The 25,458-nt window shown below is 37.5% G+C and overlaps 1 protein-coding gene across 1 annotated transcript; it reads left to right on the top strand.

The window, feature by feature from the left end:
- Positions 1-4,512: 4,512 nt before the first annotated feature.
- Positions 4,513-24,991, top strand: FRRS1 (ferric chelate reductase 1). The gene is made up of 16 exons (XM_032191808.1): positions 4,513-4,539; positions 11,812-12,007; positions 12,238-12,374; positions 13,523-13,617; positions 14,281-14,431; positions 15,235-15,414; positions 16,265-16,363; positions 17,587-17,734; positions 18,284-18,400; positions 19,165-19,280; positions 19,557-19,643; positions 20,099-20,196; positions 20,341-20,399; positions 21,116-21,259; positions 22,035-22,096; positions 22,190-24,991. The coding sequence occupies exons 2-16, from the start codon at positions 11,812-11,814 to the stop codon at positions 22,280-22,282; spliced, it is 1,782 nt and encodes a 593-aa protein (XP_032047699.1). The 5' UTR covers positions 4,513-4,539; the 3' UTR covers positions 22,283-24,991.
- Positions 24,992-25,458: the final 467 nt, after the last annotated feature.

Below are 25,458 nucleotides of genomic sequence, written 5' to 3' on the forward strand. Positions count from 1 at the left end.
GGAGCGGCTGAGGGAGCTGGGCTTGTTCAGCCTGGAGAAGAGGAGGCTCAGGGGCGACCTTATCGCTCTCTACAGGTACCTCGAAGGAGGCTGTAGCGAGGTGGGGCTTGGTCTGTTCTCCCACGTGCCTGGTGACAGGACGAGGGGGAATGGACTTAAGTTGCGCCAGGGGAGTTTTAGGTTGGATGTTAGGAAGAACTTCTTTACTGAAAGGGTTGTTAGGCATTGGAACAGGCTGCCCAGGGAAGTGGTGGAGTCACCATCCCTGGAAGTCTTCAAAAGACGTTTAGATGTAGAGCTTAGGGATATGGTTTAGTGGGGACTGTTAGCGTTAGGTCAGAGGTTGGACTTGATGATCTTGAGGTCTCTTCCAACCTGGAAGTTCTGTGATTCTGTGATATACATCTTCCTGGTACTCCCTCCCTTCCTGCTTTCTGTTTTGCACCCCAGTATTACAGAATACTTATCCTAGCAGTGGCCTCAATATGCTTTGGGTGGCCTATTTGCTAGATGTGAGATCATACCTAAGTCATATTGCTCATGGTTACTTTAAGGATTGACTGCAAAGCGTAGCAAAGTAGAGTATTTGCATGACAGTATTTTTTTTTTCTTTTTAAATACCAGAATAGCTTCCAATAACAATAGTAAAGGCAAATTAGCACAGAGAGAACTTAACTTCAGGCTAAAATTATAAGCAGATTCTTTTGGCCTGCATGCAGGAGATATTTGACTTTATACGATTTAAAATGATAACACAGTTTTTCTCAATGCCCCACACCTCTGACCTGTAAATCCCTGAATTACAGGTCATGAACTACATATGATGATTCAAACAACAGGAAGTTTCAAAGGTGTTGAATCTTCTGGCTGGCTGTTGTCTTCTAATGGGGAGATCTTCAGAAATGCAAACCTGATTTTGAAAGAAAGCTCCGTTTCTATAAAAGTTTCTCTGCAATTTGGTTAGATTGCAGCCTTTTCTGTGAGTTGGATCTTTGCCACACAGTGGCTGAAAACAGTGTTGTTCTCAAACACATTACACGCCCAGCTGGAATTTACATGTGGCCTTGGACTTTAGAATCTAGTATTGAGAGAAAGTGTTGGCCAGAACATTCAACTGATCACCTCCAGACCATTTTATCTCTTTCTTTGTTTAAATCCCTTCTAAATAACTAAACAGATTGCAATAGCCTGATACGCAGGGAAAAACAGTAGGGTGAAAAAAAATATAGTTTTGTAAGTAAGAATTCATATGAGATGAAGGGGCTAAGGCACTAGCCTCTGCAGTTTGTTCTTACTGAACATGTAAATGCCCTTTACTCTACTCATTTGGCAGTATTGGTTTGACCTTTCAGAGATGAACTTTGTGTCATCGTGAATTTTTGGACTGCTGGAATATTTCTTGTCTTGTTTTTAATCCTAGCTTTGCCACTCTTCTACTCATTGGCTTCAAACAAACCATGGTTACTGCTTCATGGTCTCTGTAAAATTACACTGCTAATACATACACATATATACATATGTATTAAATACGTTAATTATGTTAATATATGTTAAATACATATATATTTAAATAGAAAATCACGAAATTCAATGCATATATCATATGCATATTAAAGAAGTTCAACTATAATTTTATTATTAATATAGTTTTTTTCACAGACTTTAAGATATATTTTACTGTGCTTTTGATAAGACCTTTGCATAAATTTGATATTAATGGTCCTATGAGAATGGGGTGACCAGACTAATTTTTTTTTACATGTAGGACATATTAGACCTGCTTACTGAATCACTACCAGCATTTTTATTTTACTGTAAATCGTTCCAATTAACACTAGTGAGATATGGTGAGATCTAAGACTTCAGAGATCCTATTCCTAAAGTAACTGGTAATAATGTTTTGTCAAGAGGAAGATGAGGTGGAACTGAGATTGGGTAGCAAAGAAACTTGTCAGTGTGTGGAAGAGCATTATACTAGGTTTCAATTCACCTGGTAGTTCCACGTAATCCAGTTTTAAGTGCCTTAAACTGAAGCACTTGTTGGTTAGTGCTTTTGCTAGCAAGCTCGCTGTGCCCTGTGAAATGGGATAATAGGATCTCAGGTACAGTGAAATTAATAATTAAAACAACAAACAAAACAAAGAACAATACCACAGAAATGATGAAAACATAGAAATCTCAATTAGATTAATATTTTAGTACTTTTATCAGAAAACTTCAATAGTTTGCTTCATATAATGTTATGGCCCACACATCATGAAATGGGTAAAATGATTTTACTACAGCCCTTTATTATGATGTGCTTTGAATTGAGCAGGGACTTTGGGTAAAGTGGCAGGTTGCTATTGCATCATAACACCTGCACAGACCTGGCTCAAATTGATATTGGCAACCTCAATTAATTCATTTCAGATAAGCGAGGGAATACTTTTGTGTTTAAATTCTCTTTAAGCCAAAGCAGATGTTCATTTTGGTAGAAAGTATCTAACAAGTGTACTTCAGCTGTTGATGAATCAGAATAGACACAAAAACAAAGTACGTTTCTGTGTAGCCGGAGTAGAAAACCTTATTTTACTTAGTGGCTAATGCCACCAGGTGGCTATTTAGTGTAATTGACTAAAAGCAGTAAATTTCGCTTTTACCTCTGGGTAAACAAATATTTTTGTTAAATACATTTCCCAGTGTTATTTGTTACATTTGTGAAACATTTAAAAATGAGTGAACATAGGGAAGCTTGATTACCAGATGGAAAGAAAGACCAAAGGAAAAAAGACATAAAAAGAGTATTTATTGGGGCCAAAGGTAAAAATCAGTTGATAAGTTTTAAATAGTGTCAGAGCTCAAGGAAAAAGAATTAATTAAGTATGGAGAAAAATATTTCATCCTACATTGTGACTTTTACCATCGTTTATTTCCTTTTAAATGGTCAGGATTGTTTCCATGACTCAAGATTCCCTTCTCACTGGGGGGAAAAAAAAAAAAAAAGGGAAAAAAAGAAAAGCATGTGAAAATTGCACTGTAGGAAAAAATCTTCCTAAGATAATGTTATTGTCATTATTTCCCTAATACTTACTTAACTAAGCTAGTAAAGCTGAAAAACTTGAAAGTCTCTTGATTTGAACTCAAGTGCTGTCTTGCAGTGGTAATTTCACCAGTGACGTAGAGAAACCATTTGCCTAGTGCACATATATGGCACTTGAGCAAGAGCTGACCTTACAGAATTCCCCAGTTTTGCTGTATCGTTTGCTTACTAGCCAGGAGGAAATTTGATTACGAGGAACCACATAAAAACATGGGGCCTGTTCAGACCTAGCTGCAATGGCTTATTGTTTCCCATATTCCCTTGGGCTTGAAAAAATAGCACAGCTATCAGTACACGCCAATATTGGACTGAAAGCTATTTAATTTCCAAAATTATATGTTTTAGTTGTTTGCTCAGTTCTTAAGCAACACAAATTCCCCCTGAAATACTCGTCATGCAGTCTGCTTTGTAAAATTGCTGTTGTTCTCAAAATTATAAGCTTTCAGCTACTTCCTTATGGCCTTGCCAGAAACCATGCAAAAAAAAGCCATCAGCTTCTCTTTATATTTGATGGTATGTTCCAGGACACAGAACAAAGGAAGGCATTTGCCACTTGCCATAGCCATCCCCTGGTGTAGTTCATCAGCAGGTTATACAACTTTATCTCTCTTCAGGGTTGTAGTAAGATTAAAACCCAACTGCCAGCCCTCTGTGTCTCTAACGGATACTATGGTTAGGGCAGAAACTTCTGCTTTGCAGTAAGTGTAGCATTGTTATGAGCACGTTAGCACAGCTATAACTGCAGTACATCTTACAAAGAAGATAAATCCATGGGCTTTTTATAGTTCGTATATCCTAATGCATTTTATTTCCTTAATAGTACTTGACTATTGATACTTAAGAACAAGTTAACATGCAGTATTCTGTCATGAGAATATATTCATTAAGTCTGCATAACTATTGATTTTTTTTTTTTTCTCTCTCAATAGAAGGACTAACATATTTCAGAAGAATCCTTCCAGACAGACTGGTGACCGTGCAGGAGGGCAGAGGTACTTGTACTCACTAGTTAAAGAATTTAACTAGTGAGTTAGAAATTGTTGTCTCTTACTTTTCTTGGTTTATATCTCTTTAGCAGTAGCTTACGCCTGGTTAAGTAATACAAAAAGAGATGCAAAGCAGCATTCCTCTCCTTACCAACTTTACCTTTCACACGTAAGCTAATATATTTCCCTAAACTCTCTGTAGCTTCCAACAGCATTGCAGCTTGCATTTCCATCCCTCCTCGCAGACCTGCAGGCTTCCATATAGCTTATATTTCTTATACAACAGAGGCAGGGCTGGCTGCAGCCCCAGACACCCCGCACACCTCGGCCCCCCGCACACTACGGCTGCCCCCAGCCCGGCCCCCGGGGCCCGCGGGCGCCTCCTCCGCTGCCGGTGCCGCCCCCGGGGCCCGCCCCGCCCGGCGCCGCCAGCAGCAAAGCGCCCGGTGCGCGGCGGGGCCGAGCGGGCAGGTGAGGGGCTGCTGGGGGGGACGGAGGGGGCATGGGGCTGCCGGGGGTTGTGGCTTAATCAGCACCAGGGAGCGTGGCTCCAGCGAGCTGCTCGGAAGCTGCTCGTGCTGTACGGCCGGCAGTAGTCGTGCTGGAAGCTGGGGGCCCTTCTGAGCGCCTCTGAACTGCTGCTGTCAGTGCAAGCGCTTCTGAAAGGCTTCGGACAGAGCTCTGACCTGGCTTTGCCCTAATATTGTTAAAATACTAGAGAAGACTCTAAAGGTAAACGCAGGGTTATTGCATCTGAAAGTTACGCTGCTCACGTGCCTCTGGCGTGTTCCTTGCTTCTTAGTGCTATAGGAGTATTTCCATGTGTTATTTCTTTATTAATATTCATATTTCTTTATTAATATTCATATGAGGTAACCTCATGGTAACTGTTGCAGTTGACGATGTAGTTGAAATTGGTTGTTGAGTGTAACTAAACTGAAGCTACTTTTTAGGACAGTATGCACCTTACAGGGTTCTTTGTATGCTTACAAGCTTGCAGGGTTGGGGCCCTAATGGTTTGTATGCAGAGCAGTTGTCCCATATAAAATTAAATAATTAAAATCAGTCACCAAACAGGGTGAAATCCTTGCCTCTTGCTCATTCTTAGTGGATAAGAGGGAGGGTAGGGGAAAAAAAAAAAAAAAAGCTGAAGTTCCTCTTTAAGACTTTATTTTTCTTCTGAAAGAAAAAATCTCTTTGATATGATAAGCTTTAAAATCATACTGTAAATTTATAATAACTTATGCTGTGAGTAATAAGGTATCAAAAGTTTTTCTTTTTATTTCCCCCCCCCCCTTTAACTGCATCAGAAGGTAATTAAAGTAATGACTTAATGCAGAACTGCTGTGAGGCATGTGGAATGAAGATGTGGGGTCAGTGCTTAATGGTAACTTCATGCATTTCATCTGAAATCTAGCCTTGTGGGCTTAGCTGGGGATGCAACAAAAAATGTTGGCTTGAGGTAAAGAACACTCATAAATATTTCCTTTTTTAGTGTCTGTGTCCTGTTTCTAGTTGCAGAAGAACTTCCTCTGATCCTGCATGTGATAAGGGTTAATACTGTGAGATGTGAACCAAATAGAAGTTATGATGTACCTATAAGCTTTCTTGCTATAAGTAGAAAGCTAATGGCAATTTTATTTGAACTTCTGTCACTGTAGCAGGACTGGCTGTGAAGTTAGCACCTGAAGTAGGAAGACCAACAGGCTGAGGTGTACGTGTTTTGTCATTTTGTGGCTGTGTGTTTTTTCTTCTTAATTTTGAAAGGATAACGAATTATCATGAATGTGAATGCTAGCTGCATGAGTAAGGGCAAAAAACAGATAATCTGATATGGCAACTTTCAAACCAGCAGGAGAAATTGACGCACGCTCTCTTTCTGAGAGGGAAACTGACTCTTTAACAGCAAGGCTCTCTGCTTTGTGCAAGTGTGTTTCTAAAGAGACACAGCACAGTATCATGTGTTCATACAGCTGATTTTGCTTTAGACAGCTTCTTCCTTTCCTGCTTGCCCTCTTCTCTTGTGGTGTTCAGGAGAAAAGTTTTGGCCATGATGGTTTTTGTACCTTTTGCTTGGCAACATGTTCGTCTTGCCCATCCTCTCTCTCTCTGAAACTAGTTTTAGGTTTCATACTATGCAGCTAGTGAAATTCTGTCAAATAGCTGAAAGACAACTTCTATGAAGAGATGCTTTGTGTGTGGGCATTATGTGTTTGAGGAACTAGACTGCCAGGGCTTGCTTTCCTGTCACTACCTGCAGGGACTAGGAGCCTTTTAAACACAGGAAGGAATAAATATTAAAAAAAAAAAATAGTACAAATTTAGTATGGACCTTCTCTTTGCCTCTGTTGTCCTCAGGGACATGCTGGTAACAGGAGAAAAAAAAAAAGCTTACAGATAGTAAGTATTTACAAATAACTTTTTCTTTGTAGGTAACTACAAAAATGAGAAATATCTCTTTAGTTTTCTTCAGTTGTTTTGTTGATTCTGAAGCCACACTGTAAATATCTAAATTAGGCTACTAAATTAGCCAGCTGAAGGCAGGTAACCAGGACTTCTCTCTTTCTCCCTTCTTGGGAGAGAAAATATACAACTGCTTTTGGTCTTTGAAGTTTGACAGTGTTAAAGTTATCCACCTAAAAAACAGTTGAATTTCCTCCTGTGTTTTAGATGCAGCCTGCCTGGTTAACCCTCCTAGCAATCCAGTTACTAGTTGAAGCCGCGTGACCCATTACAAATTTTCAGTCTTATTTGTAGCCTACTGTATGGTTGGTTCTGGCTCTTTCAAAAGCTGTTTCTACAATTATAACACTCAATTATTCCAATTGCTTCCAATCTTTCCCTTCCTTTTTCCTTAAAGAAGAAGGAGATGACTCCTGCATGAATGAGATGGCAAATTTCAGATGTTCAGTCAAGATACCACAGCAACACTTGCTGCTTTATGGAAGCTGGTGGATACTGTTAAGCAAACCTGTCTTTCTCTTTGCAATCAGTCTTTCCAGGCAGTCTCTTGAGATACAGCCAAAGACAATTACTTTGACAAGAACATCGCTAATACTTAAAGTTCAAGCCCATCACAAGTAGCAAGAATGCTAGCTACTACATCTCCATTTCCGCTAGCTGAAAGGTGGTTTCTAGCTCACTCTTTCAGGACTGTCTTTTGTAGGTTTTCGGTGAGCTACATGTTATTAAAAATAACTGACCTGCATCCCAATACTGGTGGAGCAACAGGCCATGCCTTTAGGACTGCATTCTGATTCTTCTACATGACTTTCCCCCAGATTCATTGTGACTTCTATGTAGTGTAGGTTTCCCAGAAGGGTGCTCTCACTAGAAGCTCTTTCTCTTGGGTTCTGACCTGTCCAACAAATGCCAAGTAACATGTCGTAACTCAAGTGATGCTTCACTGAAACTCCAGTTCAAATTCAGCCAGAACTGTCACTTCATAAGTCATCTCTCAGTTCTTAATACTGACTAATCTCTGCATGAAATTGAATTTTACAGTTATAATCAAGTTTTGTATGAAATAATCAGTAGTTGACAGTCTTGGTATTTGATCCCCTTCTTAATGGTAATGAGGTTTTCCTTTTGTGCCTTCCCTCCCAGGGCAGGGTGAGGGGGTGAGTTGTTATACTGAAGTAGGAGGGAGGGAGAGAGGGTGAAGGAGGGAATATGTTTGTAGTCATGCTTCAAACTGTTGGGTGTTGGAATATTTTTATTTGACAATAAGGGCACAAATCATAGTGGTTTGGATAACTTTCATCTAGTAATGATGTGATATGTTATAGTATTGATTTGTCAAGGAGTTGTATTTCAAAAGTTTGTAAATAAGTCACTGTGACCGAAGGTTCTCAAATCAACAAGCTATAATAACTTAGAGTGGAAACAGTATTTTCAAATGCTGTAGGTAAGAGCAGACCATTCCACTGTTTGCATGCCTCAAAACTTGAGTTAACAGAATCAGACTATCACTTTGAATCTAGGTTTCATGGCCATACTTGATGATTTAAGGGTTTCACATAGTTCACTTTCAGTCAGTTTTTTTTTATTCACTTTTCTAGAGAATACAATCAAGGTGACAGCTGCTGATTCACCTTTATTAGAACACTTTTTAATTTCAGCTATGTTTATGGGAGGAGTAGAATAACTGGATGAATGAGTTCTCTAAGATGGTTTTGATCAGCTTCTCAGGTTCTTTTTGACACAAGGTAGGGAGCTTATTTTGGTTTTTACTTTATTCTTTAAAAGGTACGTATCCTTTCATAATGTGAATCATGTTTCACTTTGTTACACTTCAGCTTTCCTGAAAACAACCTGTCTGTAATGAGCACTGCCCTGCCTGTGCAATTAAACCTAACCAAGAAAGAGGCATTGTACTTTTATATGTAGCTGTGAGATCTAGTTGTCTTACCTTCCTGTGCTCTTCCAGCAAAGGGGAATATCAGGAAAAAGTTGCACATTGCACAGTTTATTGTATATTCACTTACTGTAGGCCTCGGTCCTGTTACCTGTGTTTGATCAGAGCATCTCGGTTCAGTTCTTAGTGTCACTACTCCTCTAAGTAGCAGTTCTGCGTTATAGGATATAACATGCTAAGCATCTAAAAATACAATCCTTTCTTACAACATCACTTGGAAGAAAATAACTGTTATATCTGTAGATCTCTCTAGAGAAAAGAGAAAACTCAACGAATGAAGTGATCAGTCTACACTGGAGTGACTTGTTGCTTGCCAGTGGTAGACTTGTTTGTATTTTTCCCTGCTGAACAGGTGACCTACTTGTCCAAATACCTGGTGGTGATGGATATAATTGCTTATTGATCTTCAGCCTACGTATTTCTTTGTCACTTATCAGAATTACTTATTACCGATTCATTAGCTTAATTCATTCCCAAGCTATAATGTGCTCTGCTTTCCAGACAAAGTCACTTTTTCCTTCTCTTAGGGTGGTTATACTCAGGAGGGCATGACATGCAATTTCATGCTCTTGCAACAAGTACTCCTTTAAAGCTAAAGGAGACATCTTAGCTTTCTTGAATGTGGAAGTTCTGGGCATCTCTTGAATATCCCCTCTTCCTCTCTCTGTATTCCAATTGTCCTTGCACTGCTCATTATGTGAGGTGTGTTTTGAACAGATACTGGCTGAAGGCCAGATAAGTGTGTGCATGTTACGGAAGGGGTTGGGGAACACTAGAACACTGTAGGATCCTAACAGTTGGGGTGCAGAAGGTAAGTGATTATAAACTTTTTTTGTTGCTTTTACTTTATTCTTTAAAAGGCATATATTCTTTCATAATGAAGTTAAGCATGATTCACATTACACTTCACGTTACACTTCAGCTTTCCTGAATTCAGCCTCTCTGTAATGAGTACTTTCTTTTTTTTTTTTTTTTCTTTCCTAAACTATTACCTTAAATATTAGGTTATGGAAAGGATTGTGTGTTATGAAAGAGGTTTTTCCTATGGTATTGGAATTTAAGTCCAGAGTTCTTCAATCTGAAGAAGCTAGTTAAGGAATAATCTCTTCAAGCTTGACTTCTCTAGAATTGTGACTTATACTGTTTGGTCGATTATTAGTTTGTGAGATGTTTTCTGAAAACATACAGAGAACAACAGCAGAATGATTGGTATTATGAGAGTGCTGAGTGCTTCCTGTCTTTCTGCCTCTTTAGCTGTGTAGGTAGAAAATGGGGAGTGCCAGAATATATTTCCAGGTTAAAGGGGAAAACTGAATAACTGTTGTTTAAAGCAATATTCTAATCTGGAAGGTTCTTGATAATATCTCACTTGATTCTTGAAAGTGTACAGAGAAGGTTGTTCCTCTATAGTTAACCTTATTAAAAAAATATATATATATATATATTCTTCAGTACAGTACTTCTCTCAGGTTTTGGCCTTTTGTCCTTTTCCTCTACTTATTTTTTCTTTTCTGCCAGCTTTTGAGTTGAACGAGTCTGCCGAAGAGCTTGTTTCACTTTAAATCCCTACCACATCCTCTGCTACTTAAGCTAGAATGCAAACCTATTTTTTTTTTTTTGTTTCTGTGATACGCAGCCTTATCTCTTCTAGTAGCAAAGTGTTTTGAAGATTTCTCTTGTACATATAAGCTACTTTAATACCACTATTGTACAGAAGCTTAGTTTTTAGCTTCCTATAGATTTCTTTAATTTATAAATGAAATCACATTGCTGTAGATTTGTGATGGTTTAGAGATATTGGAACTAAAAAAAAACAAAAACATTGACTAACTAGAAGTTATAGATACTATCATAATGTTATCTTGGGTGTTTGGAGGAGGAGTTGAGTGGTGATCTTTTTGTTCTAGTTTCTGAAATGTTTGATCATCATCCCCTAGATTTTGTTTACTGGTATGAAGTTGAGAAGGAGCTCTTACATTGAAAGATGAATGTAGCATTGCCCTGGATTTTTTGGATGTTTAGCACTGCATGTATGAGGACTTTGGAAAAGTTAATAATGATTACTCTTACAGTGTGCAAGACTAATGATATGTCTTGTTTCTACTTGACTGCCTGTAGATATCAGAGTTGAGTCTGAAACATCTCTGTGTCTTGCTTATCTTCACAACCATGCATGCTATCAGGGAACTTCTTAACCTGGTGTTTCTTATCACTTAGCACAGAATGGACAGAAAGCAGGCTTATTTGCCTGGTCCATGTTCCCCTAGAGCTGATAATTTTTTTTTTTTTTTTTTGTCTAAGGATTGGAAGGATGGTGTCTTAGTTCTCCCAGCCCCTTTGGACATACCTTGTTGGCTAAGACTTCCTGCAAATACTGGGTGCAGCTGTAAACTCTGCATGCTGCAGAACAACAAAAGATTTACCACAGCTGTCTTGAAAACAGCATTGTTTCAGAACAGATTATTATATGATGAATGCTGAATTTTAGGGGGTTCTTATAACTGTATTAGGCTGGTTAGTCCTACTACCTCACATGGTTTTTCATGTCTCCTGTTCCCTTAGAGATTATAGCAAGCAATGATATTGTTGAACTAATTGTCTGGAGGTCCAATACCCAAAAGGAGAAGTTCTAAGGAACTCCTGTGTTTGTCTTAAACATATTTCTGTTTAACCTTTTATACCAAATCCTCTTTTACATGTATAAAATCTATTTCTGACATCTGATAACCACAGTCTCCCTGCAGAAAGGAGAACTCGTCACCTGGGAGTTCTTTGTCATAAGTGAAGAAATAGACACGAGTTGTGGAAACTCATGTTGGCAGTCCTAATAATGTGCAGTTTGGAGCTATGATTAATAAATGAGTGGGAATGATGTTAGCTTGGAATGATGTTAGTTTTTTCAGTACTGTAGATGTTTATACACCAATTAAAATATTTTAAGATCCATCTGTCCTGTAGATGTGTTTAAGGGACCTGGATTTTATTTTAAGAGAGTGGGAGAGCTGTAAATAAAAAGAAACTTAATATAAAATATAAATATAAAATAAAAGATGATGTAAATGTCTATCTGGTGGATCAAGGGATCTATACTCTTGAGCATATAAATGGTCTGAAACACAATTTGTGAAAGTCCTTGTGAAGTCTGGTAGTTACCACAACCACTTACTAATTGTAGCTACTGAAGATGGGAATGGTGTTTTCTCATGCAGGCTTTTGTTTTAAATGTGCTTCTAAAGTTTAGTATTTAACATGTTCTAAGAATGAATAGTGACCTGCAATGTAAATGTCTGTGGTATTTAATTACTTGTAACTCTTACTTTATTCAGATGGAGCTGCCTACCCTGGCTTCTGGTTTTTGGATGCTTATTTGTTTCTGTGTATCTGTGAATGGATATCCAAATGGGAGAGTAAGAGAAGCCTGCATGAGCATGATACCCTGTCATGGCAGCTCACCACAGCCATCACCTGTGCACAACATTGCAGTTAATTGGACTGAATTTAAACCTGGGGACACTATAGAAGGTATTGTGTTAGTTATAACGGAAGAGTTTAATTTACTGTTTCTTTGTGTTGCAGCATGTATTTACTTGGGTAGCTACAGCAGATCTATTTAAGCAGTTGAGTGTTGTTCAGGGCATCCCTTCAGCAACCACTCGGTGTTTGTAAAATGAGCTTCTAGTGGTTGTTGATGAAGCGCTTCATTTGTCCTCTGGAGAATGTTCAACTTCCTTTTATTTTCATTACTGCTGCAGTTCACCTGTCTGGACCAGATTTTGAAGGGTTTTTCATACAAGCCCGGGATGCAGAACACTTGGATAGCCCCGCGGTTGGTTCCTTTATATTAGCTGACCGGAAACATTCTCAGCTTCTGACGTGTGGCCGTACCAAGGTATAATCTAGTTTATTAAAATGGGACATTGGGCACTAGGGTGTTTGTTCTGTCCCATTACAGATGTGGTCTAGTACAAAGCTATGTAATTTCTGAGCTCAGTAAGCATCCCAGGAAATTGCTATAACTTGCAGCGTAGAAGCATGGCTTACTGCAATTTTATTTGTCTATTCTTATAAACTATTTAAATGCTCCTGGTGGTAGAAGTCTACTGAAAGCATACAGCAGTCATAATTAGTGAACAATGAATATGTCCTACTGCATACGTGCTTATTGTACTTCTTAAAAAGAAGACATGCTCTATTTGCTTTGGAGAAGAGTAACCAATTGTTTGACATGCTTGTTAATAATGTCTCATAGCAACTAAACCTTCCGCAGTAATTGACCGAAAGGAAACACTAGAATAGGCCACTATCCTTAGTGTAGCTGTGTTAATTAGTGTTAGTGGAGCTGCCTTAGTAACAGGTTAGATCACAATCTCAATATTCATTTTATTTAAATTAATCTTGCTTCACATGCAAGAGATCTGAACTGACTAGTGTTTCAGCAACCAGCATGAACTTCATGCTCATGTGAACTGATCTGGACAAAGAATCTCAATCTTCCTGGATTTTTTTTTTCTGTTTTTACCACCTGCCCCAATTAATGTATGCTGTATTATGTATGCAGTACTGTAATGACATGGGGTTATGTTTCGTGCCTTCTCTGATAAAGACGTAGTTCGGTGTTGTGCCTGATTTGTTTATCTTTCGTTTCGCTCTGTAATACTGGTCCACTTCTCTCTATACAGTTATTACACTGTTCCTTCATGTTCTCGGTGTCAAGAAGTGTTACGACACTGTTTCAGCATAAACACTGCAGGGATCTCTTTTGTCACTGAAGTCTTCTGGACTAAAAGACCTCTAGTTTTTCCTTTCTAGGCTTTTTTTTTGCAGTATGTATGAATTTCAGTGGTAGACTTCATCTGAGTGGATCATGACTGACTGGAGAAAAGCCAGTTGTCGACTTTAAGTTGCTTGCAGTGAATATGTGCAGTACAGCAGTGCAATATCTCTTCAGAATTCAGCTGCAGCCAATGTAATGAATGTGTTAAATGAAATGTCTTTAGTGAATACCCTCTGTGTAACTCTTAATATGTACATTTTCAGAATTCAGCAGTCAGTCACACAAGTAAAGCAAAGAAGAGTGATGTAAAAGTTTATTGGATTGCCCCTGGAAATGCACCAAAACACGTACAATTTCTGTAAGTAAGCCCAGTATTAGCTTTAACATTAAAATGCAAATAAAATAAACATGTACAATTGTCTGACAAATACTGACCAGCAAAAGTATCCTTAGACTAATGGTCCCAAAAGTCAACACTTGCTTACTGCAGAGTCTACATTAATATAGACATTTATTCTTTACATAAAGTTTGGAGTTTGTTTTTTTTTGAGCTGACAGCAGGAGGGAATTCTGAGACTGGTTTCTTCAGTAATTCCTGTTAACTGCTTAATTCTCATATATGTGGTATGCAGTGGTAATATTTTTCTTTTTTTTTTTTTTTTTTTTTTTGTACCTAACAAAATGGCACACAACCTCCCATTATACTGTCATTTCTTTTGGAACTAGTGGGTAAAAGCCAAGGTGTAAAAACATCACCCTTCTGAGGCTATGATCTATGCTAGAGACACAAATGTGTTTTATATCTAGTAGGGCATGTAGTAGGATGCTTTAAAGTTAATTTTCCCCCCTTGAAATGCTTTCTTATTTCAAAATGCTAGAAATGGTGGGGGCTGGCATAAAGATAGGTGTCTAGCAAGTATGTTGTAGAAACTATACCAGTTAAATGTTACTTTAAAAAAAAAAAAAAAAGAGTTCCTAATGTATGCAGTACTGACCAAGTGTGCATGTATTATTTCTTAAGAGCCACAGTTGTGAAGAAATACAAGACTTACTGGGTGAAGATTCCTGGTCCTGTTGTTTCTCAGCCTAATGCACCATTCCCAACAACACCCTTATATGTGACATCTGAGGCTATATCAACATCACATTCAGCTTCCTACTTAACAAAGCCAGTGAGTAACTATGAACCCAAATAATTCAATCTCTAATGCTTGTGATGAATGAAATTTATTAAGTGCCATTGATACAGTTAGACAGAAAAGGAAAGATGGTAGGAGTAACTTACATATCAGACTAAGAACATAGATGTCTACCCTGTTGTAGTTGCTTGAACGTGGGTTGAATGTGACCATGCCTCATGTGGGTTAAGTTTTAAATGTTCTTTCAGCCTTCTCAAGTCCAGATGAAAATTTTGTGTACCTGGGAAGAGACTTACTCTGGTCTTGACTCCTAACTTATTCAGTAACTTCAGGTTCAGAAACTTCTGAGTACATCTGTGTTACAGACTTCTACTACTGATTCTTGACATTTCAGTGGATTGAGAACGCATCACTACTTGATCCAGAATAACATTGTGACTTCTAGTACATGGTTTGTCTCATTGCTTGTCAGTGGACTTACTGCTTTAGAAAGGAAATAAAGTTCTTCCCTTCTTCCTGCCCTCATCCTGCAGTTGATTTCAACCTCTCTAAAATAAAACTGAAGGAAGTTTCTTTCAAGTTTTTACTTTTTAAGGTTATTCTGCTATAATGTCTTTGACATGAAAATTCAACTTAAATAAAAGTACACCTTAGAATTCCCTATTATTTTACTTACTACCTATCTGGTAACTATAGGGATGGGTTGAGAAACTGGTATGTGGGTGTAGATGGCACTTCTTTCCAGTTCCTTGTATGCTTTCTTCTACAGCAGGTTACAAGGGGAAAAAGAAGAGGAATTCACATTGCTTATGACTTATTTTTGATTTGTTTTCTAGTTTAATGCATCAGGTTGTGGAATTACGAAGTTTTGTGTTAGGAATCCTTCAAACTGTGATCCCGGAAGTGCTTCGTGCCTTTTCTTATCCTTCCAGCTGCAGAAGAGTTCAGTACTTATTGAAATGAGTGGCGCCAGTGAAGGGTACTTAGCATTTGCATTGTCCTATGACCAGTGGATGGTGAGTGTCCTATTTCTACTTTGGTTACTTTTGTGATCCTGGTAGAGTTTCAATGATGCTTCAGGAAACATGCATATAGGAATTGGGTTAGATTACAAACAAATTTCTTCCCTGTAGTGCTGAAAGAAAGCACAGGTGGCTTTTTAGAGAGGTTTGCAGTCTTAGCTTGAGACTGACTTTCTGCAATAAATCTCCCTGTGGATACCTGTTCTCACTGAATTCAGCCTTAGTAATAGCACAGTAGCTGACTGGAATTCCTGTCTGGATAAACTTTGCTTTGTTACCCAGGAATTAAAAACACCACCTCTCAGAACTTGCCTTGCTGTTTTCTGAAAACCACTTGCATTTTGGCATTGTTCATGTAAGAGTGACTCAATCCTATCTTTACTAAGTGTTAAAAGATTCTTTTTTTCTAGTTGCTTTTAAAGTGAAGGGACAATGCTGAAAATATGAAATCCATGAAGTGTTGCACAAAGATGCTTTTTATTCATCTTCCTACTGCAAGAGCGATTTGTTCTTAACAGTATATTTGTACACTTACAGTTATGAAAAACAACTTGCAACTAAAGGTTTTTAAAATACCATTAGCATCCATCTCTTTCTTGTTTTAGTAAAATTCTAAATAAAGAAACTTGTGATACTATGGTTGTTACTTTGGAGGAGGGGGAGGAACATGTTAAATCATAATATGTCTTACTATTTGACTTCATGTGGTTCCCCTATACCACTGAGGTGTTTGAAAGCTGGGATATAGCTTAACAGTTTGAGATTTGAGTCTTTTGCTAGACTTTTGGAAACAGTCATTATAGGTTTTTACTGGTCTAGAAATAACTCTTTCTCAAATATCTAGGGTGATGATGATGCATATCTGTGTATTAACGAGGACCACCATGTTACTGTAAGCACCGCATACCTGAAGGGACGAAGACCTCCTGTGTTGGATTCAGAGGTATGCATGGAAACCATTCCACAAATGTGGGTTTGAAGTGATGAATGGTACGCTGCTGCTTTGTGCTTTTATTTTACAAAGTAAATGTAAATAGTCAATTGGATTTAGAATTCTTTAAGTTGAGACTGATTGGGCTCCTCCTCAAAAATGAAAGTTAAACTTCTGAAGGTAACACTTACCAGGAAGGAAGTCATAGTAGGAATTTACATGACTTAGGAACTTTGTGCAAATTACTCATGCAACTACCCTTTTGCTAGGGCTGAGGTTGTGATCTATGTATCTTGGGTTAGAGGGTAGAAGGGAAGCAGAGGATTATCACTGTGAGTTGTAAAAACTTGTAGTAATAAATCTAAGCCTTAGGTTGCTACGTTAACTTACTGACATACTTCTAAGTTGGTATGCAAGACTCTTCTTTCCTCAGACCATTGCTGTGTCATTTCTTTGCAAGCAACAAGAGTCACTTGCGCAGGGTTAGTTTTAAACCAATTACTCTCCAAATCCCTTTTGATGTACTAATACAGTAGAAGGTATCACCAAAAAAAAAAAAGTATTGACACAAGCTGGAAGTATCTGCTTAACTAGGGCCTTTAATACAGAAGAGCAGCAAGTTAGGATCTCTACAGTACATCATTTTTAGGATTGCTGTTTTTACCTTTATACCTGCTTCCTTATGTTTGTACTGGATTCTTATCTTCCAGCTGTTTTTGTAGAGCTAAACAGTTTTATGGGAGAAGACTGTTCATTTATCTGCTATAAATGTATATCTTGAAAGCAGTTAACCCAAAATATGATGATTGGCCCCTAGGGTCAGAGTACATGTTAGGAAAATTCTTTACTGGGGGGGTGACCAAACATTGGAACAGGCTTCCTAGTGAGATAGGTGATGCCTGTTAATGTTCTAGAAGCATTTGGATAATGCCCCTAACATGCTTTAAATTTCGGTTAGCCCTCAAGTGATCAGGCAGCTGAACTGTCTTTGTAGCTCCCTTCCAACTGAACTTTTTTATATTTTATGTTCTGCTATTATACTGTAGTCATCTGAATTGCAGGGGAGAGAATGACCTCTTGGCTGTGTTAGCATAAGAAATGTTTTATATCGTGACCTGAGATATAGGATGCTGCCTGTGTTTGCTACTTTGAAATTAGCCTGAACAGTGACCTTAAAAGCAATAAAGAATCCTATTTTTCTGGAAAGACTGAGTATTAAATATTCTGTTTCACAGAATGCCCTTGAAGATGTGTCATGGAGGCTTGCCGATGGTGTTCTTCAATGTTCTTTTAGAAGGAGTATTCATCTTGCAGTATCTAAAGAGAGATTTAATCTAGACACCAGTTATTATATCTTTCTGGCAGATGGGGAAGCTGGTGAAGGTAAACTTGACTTGTGTGGTTGCTGTTCTTTGAACAGTTCTAAACGAGTTACTGTAATGTAAGATATGCCTTAGCTGAGAATTAGTATGTGAACTAAGGACTCTAGTTTCCAAATTTGAGAGGCATTTAGTTCGGTCATCTTTACTGGCTGTCTGGATCATGGCTTTGATTTTCAAAGTTAAAGATGACTTATACTTGTGTTGCATGGGCACTTGATGCTAGGAGCTGTTAGCTGCTTAAGATCTAGCCCCACTTCTTAAAAAATGGACTGGAGCATAATAGAAATTATTCTTCATGTTTTGTGTGCAGTGGAGAAAGCTCTCCTCTGTAGAGGGTTAAATAGGTTCATGTATATTAAGTATGGAAGACAATTTAGATGACCTGCAGGTTTTGATTCACAAGTTAAGTTCCTACCATATTGCACACTAGAGGTTTTGTACAATTACGTTCCATACTTGTAACAGGGCTTACATTCATGAAAAAGGAATAGGCTCACTTTACAAGTGTGACTTGCATTTGCCTTAAATAAACTACTTTGTCACTGTTTAGGTGGGCCAATATACAAACATCGTCGTCAGCCTCTAATTACCAATGGAATGTACAATGTCACAGGCATTCCTCAGGATATTGGAGGTTCCCGGTCCCCAAGACTCATCAAGGCTCATGGTAAGTTGCACCTCTCAGCTTTGCCTTCCAGCTCAAAATTAGCTGAGATTGAGTTTTCCTCACTATTGCTGAGTATTTCCTCTTCTTGTCATTCACTTTATTTTTACTGTTGGGTAGCAAGATTTGAGGTTGTCAAAGCAGTTAAGCTATTAATAATTTTCAATTTCAGAAGAGTTAAGGTTCTCTTTACCCAGGAAAATGAATCTGTTTGACTTTCCTCTTAAATGTTACTTGGAACTTGTTTCTCTTTGTATCTTTCTCTCTGGTTTCGCTTATGTTCACTGTTGGTCTAGATCTATCTGAAATGAGAAACCCTTCGACTGATTGTCCAGAGCTGTTGAAGTGAATTTTCTCTTCTAGTACTGGACCGTAAACTAGGCCCATAAGAGACCTATCATTCATCCTGTTGATGAAAGCCTGTAATAAAGGTCACCCCTTGTTCTCTCTTGTATAAATTGGTAATGAGTTAGTATCTCCCCCTGTATGTAGGGATGTATGTGAAAGGCAAAATAGACAGAGTTGCTCTGTCATGCTGAGGATGTTGTCTAATCATTCTTCTTATGGATGATTCTGACCTCTAGCAACATAAATGTTATAAAATTGTAGTCTAAACCAGGTGATTAAAAATTTATCACCAGTAATTTCTGATAGTATACGCATGGGCTAAAATATTATATGGTCTTTGAAGCAGTATTAGCATACACATAAATGACCTATATTTATTTTTTTTTTTTTTATGTTTATTTTATTTTATTTTTTTTAAGGAGCACTGATGTTTGTTGCTTGGATTACTGCAGTTAGTATTGGTGTCATTGTTGCACGATTCTTCAAACCTGTCTGGTCTCATTCATTCCTGTTTGGAAAGGAGATGTGGTTTCAGGTGGGCAAAATCTCCCCCTAGTTGTATTCTCTTTCTATTCGCAGAACTTAAACCTACTAGATTCAAGAAATAAGAGGTCAAACTTGGTGTGGTTTTCTTTTTTTTAAGTCTTATAAAATGGAATAACTGCAAATTGGAAATTCAGGCTTGAATAATAAAAGCAAAGTCCAAAGACGCAGCTAAGAACATCCTTATCTGCAGATCATTATACATGTATGTATTTTAATAGTGTATTAAGAAAATCATAGTTTCTAAAAGCAGACTTCAATTTTCTAGGTGCATCGTATGCTTATGCTGACCACTGTCACGCTTACAAGCATATCTTTTGTTTTGCCTTTTATATACCGAGGAGGTTGGAGCAAAGTAAGTGTGTGGTTTGTTTTTAACTTTGTTGTAAAAATAGGACCAAATAAATGAGAAGTACATTGACTCTAATATTAGAACTATTGTCAAGAGAATTGTTGTAAAAGCTATTGAGAAGTCAAACTCCAAATTCTGGCAACGCAGAAGAATGTTGTCTCCTTTATAACTGTAGCTAAAGGAGACTTTAAAGCTAGTGCTGTCTGCTGTTTAGATGGAAGAATTTCTCAATACAGCATAAAGGTGGGGCAAATCCTGGGCAGACTAATCAGTGTCTTCCTTCTTCCTGGGAAAACCATTTCCATCCATCTGCAGAGCAGCTTGTTCTCTCCTTTCTCCTCTGCCAGGATAAACACATTACTTTTCCGCCACCATAATTTTTATAAGCTTAAATGAAATTAACATTTGTTTTTTCTATATCTTTACATAAATATGATATTCAAAGGTCTTATGTTTAGCAAGCAGGTTTTCATCCCTATCTTGGCTGTACTGTGATGGCTCTCACAATCTTTCAACTGCTTATGGCGGGTTTCAGACCATCTCTTCATGCACCAAGGTATTCAATTCATTCTATAACTGCAAGTAAGAGTGCAATGTTTTCACTTCATTGTTACTGCTTAAAATGTTTTTTTTAATATTCTTTAATTTTTATTTTAAATTACTTTCCCGAACAGCATAATGCTTTTCTTCATTTCTGTAGGAGACAATTGTTTAACTGGTTTCACTGGAGTACTGGTACAACAGCTAGAATGCTAGCTGGTGAGTAAGTTGTAACTCCCTTTTAAATGACTTGAAGGAACTCTCAGTAATTATCTGGTCTATTGCTCATCTAAAGCATCTGGACATCTAGGCATTGAGTTTTAGCACATTGGATCCTCTGTGCCATTTCAACTCTGAAATAAAATTAAACCACAGATGATAGTTAAATCCTTTTGTTTAACATGTTTCACTTGCTCAGCCGTGTTTAAGGTAGGTTCAGGTATCTAATACCAAAGATACTTCAGACAAATATTAAGGACCTCTGTAGTGAGGAACTGTTTTTTATCTTGAGTCCTCTTTTCCTTTTTGAAACTTTTGAGGATAGTGTTCTTATCGTAACATAGCTCAATAATTGACTATTTAACTTAAATAACCATAATTTAGTCTTCATTCTATATCCATAAGGTTCCACAGGCAGCTTAAACACAAGTTTGGGTGACTTTGGACTTGTTGGTCGTCACACATATTAGTGATTGTGTGACTGCACAGGGCACTGAGCAAGATGAAAACTGCTTTGGCATCCTGGCCTTCTCCTTCCTTCCCTGTTTCCACACCCACCCTGCCCAGCAAAAGCTTTTCAGCTGTAAAGATTCCTTTAACCTCACTCGCCATGCAACTGTAGGCAGTTTGTGGGAAATCTGTTTCCAAAGGTGAAAAACTTGTTTTAATTGTGCTGATGAAGTACTGAATGTCTCTATCTCATTTTTGCTGACTAGTGGTGACTATGTTCTTGGGAATGGATCTACCAGCACTTGACCTACCAGACCCATGGGACACCTATACAATGATTGCTTTTGTAGCTTGGCATGTTGGTATTGACGTTCTTCTTGAAATACACAGCTACTGTCTCATACGGAAAGGTACAAGCCCAAACAATCTGTTGTTTTTACCTTGCTTAGTGAGATTTGTGACAAAAAAAATCTAAGTGAATTGAATTTGTAGAAGTGGTTTTTGGCTCCTAACTTAGAAGCTGAAGGGAATAACTGTAGAGTAATAGCATGATATCTTTATAAATTGCTATGGGAGTAAAACAGTTCTTGAGACCAATGTATTATAGAAAAATTGTTTTTGCGCTGTCTCAAGTGGTAGCCTCTTATTTCTCAAGTCACAATTCATAGGGCAGACTGAAATGTGTGAGTGTTTTCCCAGAATCTATCACCTTTTGCTGAGGTCTTGATCCCAGGTAGGGTAGGACTCCCGCAGATTAATTCACACAGTCTTTTTATTGTCATAATTTACTGGTATGAATGGATATATTGCATGAGCAAAATGATCTGAAATGTAACCACAAATGCTTGCAATTTTGAGTGAACAAGGGAACAAAAGTGAAATTACGGCTCCAATATGTCTGATAGTGACTTCACTGGAAATTCTTAATCTGGCTGGCTGCTGTCACTAAAAGAAGATCACTGTACACAAGTAAATGACCTGTATCTAAAGCAGAGAGGAGATGTTTGCAGGATTGAAGCAGCATGGTATCTTAACAGATGGTGTAAGGGGGCAAGTAGAGGAGTGATTAAAATAAACTTAGGTTAGTGTTTCATTCCTAGAACTAGGTGAATGAGTCTAATGTTTAAACAATCTAAACACAAAACAATTAACAGTAAATAACTGCTTTTCTCTTCCTATTAACAGCTGAATTGATAGAGGATGACAGAGTACAAATATTGCAGTCACTCACATCTGCAGAAGCAGAGGTAAGGCAACATTTGTAAACACCTGCTATGAGATGGGAAGCGTGTTTTTAAAAATAAAGACTGACACACTTTTTTTTTTTTTTTCCCTTGCAGGGTCATCTGTTTAAACAGATTGTGTTAACAATCTATGTCTGTGGAAATATAGTATTCCTCATTGCCTTCCTGGCAGCAGTCTACCAAATATGAAATAAGCAATTGAAAACTCTGCAATGAAGTACTGTACACTTGAAAAACCTGTGAGGAATACTTTATTATGTTTCCCTCAACACATCCATGAAGATGTAATTGAAGAATAATAGCACATGTTAGGGAGAACTTGAATTCAAATCAGTAGAAGGATGCTGGAATCCTGCAAAAGCTGTCTTCTGATGTGATTTTTAATGTGAGTCTTTGCCCGAGTAAGGAATTAAGTTTCTATTTTTAATAAGGGCAGTAACTAACTTGATTGGAGTTTATAGGCTAAGAAGACTGAGATATACTGAAACCACTGTTTTGATAGTTATAGTTCCCTAAACCTTTTGGGAATATTACTAGAAAGCATGATCCCAAATCTATCATATTTGTTTACTTTACTGTATTCTAATGATGTGAAATGTGACAATTTCCTGCTTGTGACAGTTGACCTTTACAAAAACTTACTGAAGAAAACTGTCACAAATGCAGGTTAATGCATTGTTTATCTTTGCAGTTAAATGCAAAAGTTATTCTCTGCTCTAAGAGCAGTACACATGTGCATACGGGTTTAGGAACTTCAGTCTTGTAGTTAAAACACAATTTGCGTCACTCAAAATACTGTTTTGTTCCCCTCAGTGCTTCTAAACCATAAAGAGAAAGTATGTTTGCAATACAAATACATTAAAACTAGTTGTGCTTATATAACTCTGAAACAGGAAGAACCTATCAGTATATGCATGTATTTGGTTATGGTCTTAGCCAGTTGTGGCTTATGAATGAATAAGATGGGTTTATGCTACTTGATTCTTAAATTGAAATGAAAATACTTGTTCGATAATGTTGCTCGTGTTTGCACTGTTGAGTGAAATGGAGATCTGGAGTTGACCTGACTTCAGGAAAACACAGCTTCTGTTAATGTTAAATGAGTCCTTTGAGCTGTTGTACCTAGGAGACTGACTTGTCTCTATGTGATAAGGGAGAGCATTTTTTTAGTCAATAACAGATTTATCTGAATGGTATGAACTAGGTAAGGGTCATGGAAAGAGATTATTCTTAAATTCTTTGGTTCATGGTTTACTTAGATATGGAGGATCACTCTAAAACAATCTCAGAAGTTAACCCTTAACAAAGCACTGAACTGCATGACACATTTCTTGTAACAATTCACAGTATACTTCTAGCCTAGGGCTATTAACCTAGCTAAGAATAAAGGTGTTGGAGTACTAGAATAAAAAATACTGGGGCATATCTTGATATTGACTGTTTTAGCAAGAGCTCTCTACTACCTGACAGCCAAGATTAAAACACTCATGTGGGTCAGGAAGTAGTTCTCTCCATTTATTAATGCAGTCTAGTTTGGCCTCTTCTCCTGAAATCCACAATGCAGTCTGCAGTGACAAAACATTCAGAAAGCTATAAGTTTGTAGTCAGTTATTTTGGCTGCTCCAGAAATCTCTTTAGTCATAGGAGCATATATATAGCTGAGATTAATCCCTCTGTCAGCAGCAGCTGTAGACTGAAAGGTGAGTGTAAGCTGAATGGTCCCGTTCCTCCCAACTGGACAAGTCAATCTCAGATTGAGAAGGGGGAGACCATGAAGAAATATGGCAAAACACAGGCTGAAGGGCAACAAGCACTTCCTTGTGCATTTTTTGATCTTTTTGATCTCAGAAACCTGGGAATCACAGGTCTATTTAATACTAAATTTCTGAGGGACTTTTGTATACTATAAGTTTATAGAAGAATCTCTAAACTTAGGTGTGATTGGCTTTTTTAAACTAAGTCAATGCCAAATTATTTCTGTAATACAATAGCTGTGCTATGTTGCTTCATTCTCATGTGAAAGTGGTCACAGGGTTTTTAAAACATGAATGTATGTATCTTAAAATCTTTTTTAGTAAAATGAAAACACTATCAAATAGAAACTAGAAAATAATAGTTTTGCCTAGCAGCAAAATGGATTGTCTGTTTTCATAGTAGGCGCTTATTTTATAAATTTAAACTACCCAAATTCTTCCCAGAGAAACTCTTATTGAAATTGAACGTTGGAATATTAACATGTTTCTCTAATGTAGAATAGCTCTCTCCCAAGAGCTAATGAGATGGCAGATTTTTTTTTTTTAGTTGCTCTTTGGATAACTTTTTTTCCTGGTACTAGTAATATTGTGTAGTTCGTGTGAGGCCTCTGTAGCATATTCTAATATCTTTGATTTAAAGACTTGTTAACTTTGTGTTCCCCCTGCATGACTAGTAAAAGGAAACAATGTGTGATTGTATTCTAGTGACTATCCCTACATTCCTATTATACTTAGAAAATAAGCTGTGCAAGAGGTTGGTAACAAAAGGCAGGTAGCAGGAATTTTGGTTCTAGAGGCACTACTGGCTGCTCTACATACCTTTTCTTTATTGATAACTTGATATCGTTTGGAGAAAGATTTCCCTTTTCTTCGTAAAGGAATCCCACTGAAGAGAACTTCATAAGAAGAGATCAAGAAGGTTTTGACGTTCTTTCAGGCTCAGATTAAACTTGTGGTGACAAATCAACAGTAGTATATTTCTGCTTGGATTCTTCTAGATAGGCAAATACTCCCTAATGAGTGGAAACTCACCACTGAAGCTTATTGTTTTGATTGAATTGTTAAATGAAGTCTTCAAATACTGATCGTCTGCTCTTTACAACTACAAATAATGTTTCTTGTATATGTTTAGAAGAAAACAAAGTGGTGCAAGTTGCTTGAATGCTTTTGAATTCTTTGCTTTTTTACTTGCAATCAAATTTTTGCTAGTTGATATGCAGGTTGTAGAATGAATTAAGAAATAAAACTTTTTTTGTATGGTGAATGCTATTTCCTTTTATTCCTTTTATCAAAACAAAAACACATTTTTGGGGGACTTGTATTGAGTGTAATAATGCCAATGTGTTTTTTGTTTTTTGTTTTTTTTTTTTTTCCTTTGCCCAGGTGTGAAAAGGTTGGAGAGAGCTTGCATAGCTTTTGTTTTGTATCTCTATTTATAACACTATGTGGCGCTCTTGTTTAAATAACAGCATTTTTATTTTGCTATCAACAAATGATGTTGAAAATAGGAAGTGTTCCTAAAGCTTGAGAATTTTTATGATTACCTGATTTATTCAGTGGATCTAAGTTCACTTTAAAGCAGTTCATACAGATGAGAATGTTTCATTACAT

This window comes from Aythya fuligula, chromosome 8, assembly GCF_009819795.1.
Source record: "Aythya fuligula isolate bAytFul2 chromosome 8, bAytFul2.pri, whole genome shotgun sequence".
Lineage (NCBI taxonomy): Eukaryota > Metazoa > Chordata > Aves > Anseriformes > Anatidae > Aythya > Aythya fuligula.

Coding starts and splice junctions, on each gene's coding strand:
- FRRS1 (XM_032191808.1), top strand. CDS start 11,812: ATGGAGCTGCCTACCCTGGCTTCTGGTTTTTGGATGCTTATTTGTTTC. Junction 14,432..15,234: donor CTTCCTACTTAACAAAGCCA/GTGAGTAACTAT, acceptor TTTGTTTTCTAG/TTTAATGCATCAGGTTGTGG. Junction 20,400..21,115: donor AACAGCTAGAATGCTAGCTG/GTGAGTAAGTTG, acceptor TTTGCTGACTAG/TGGTGACTATGTTCTTGGGA.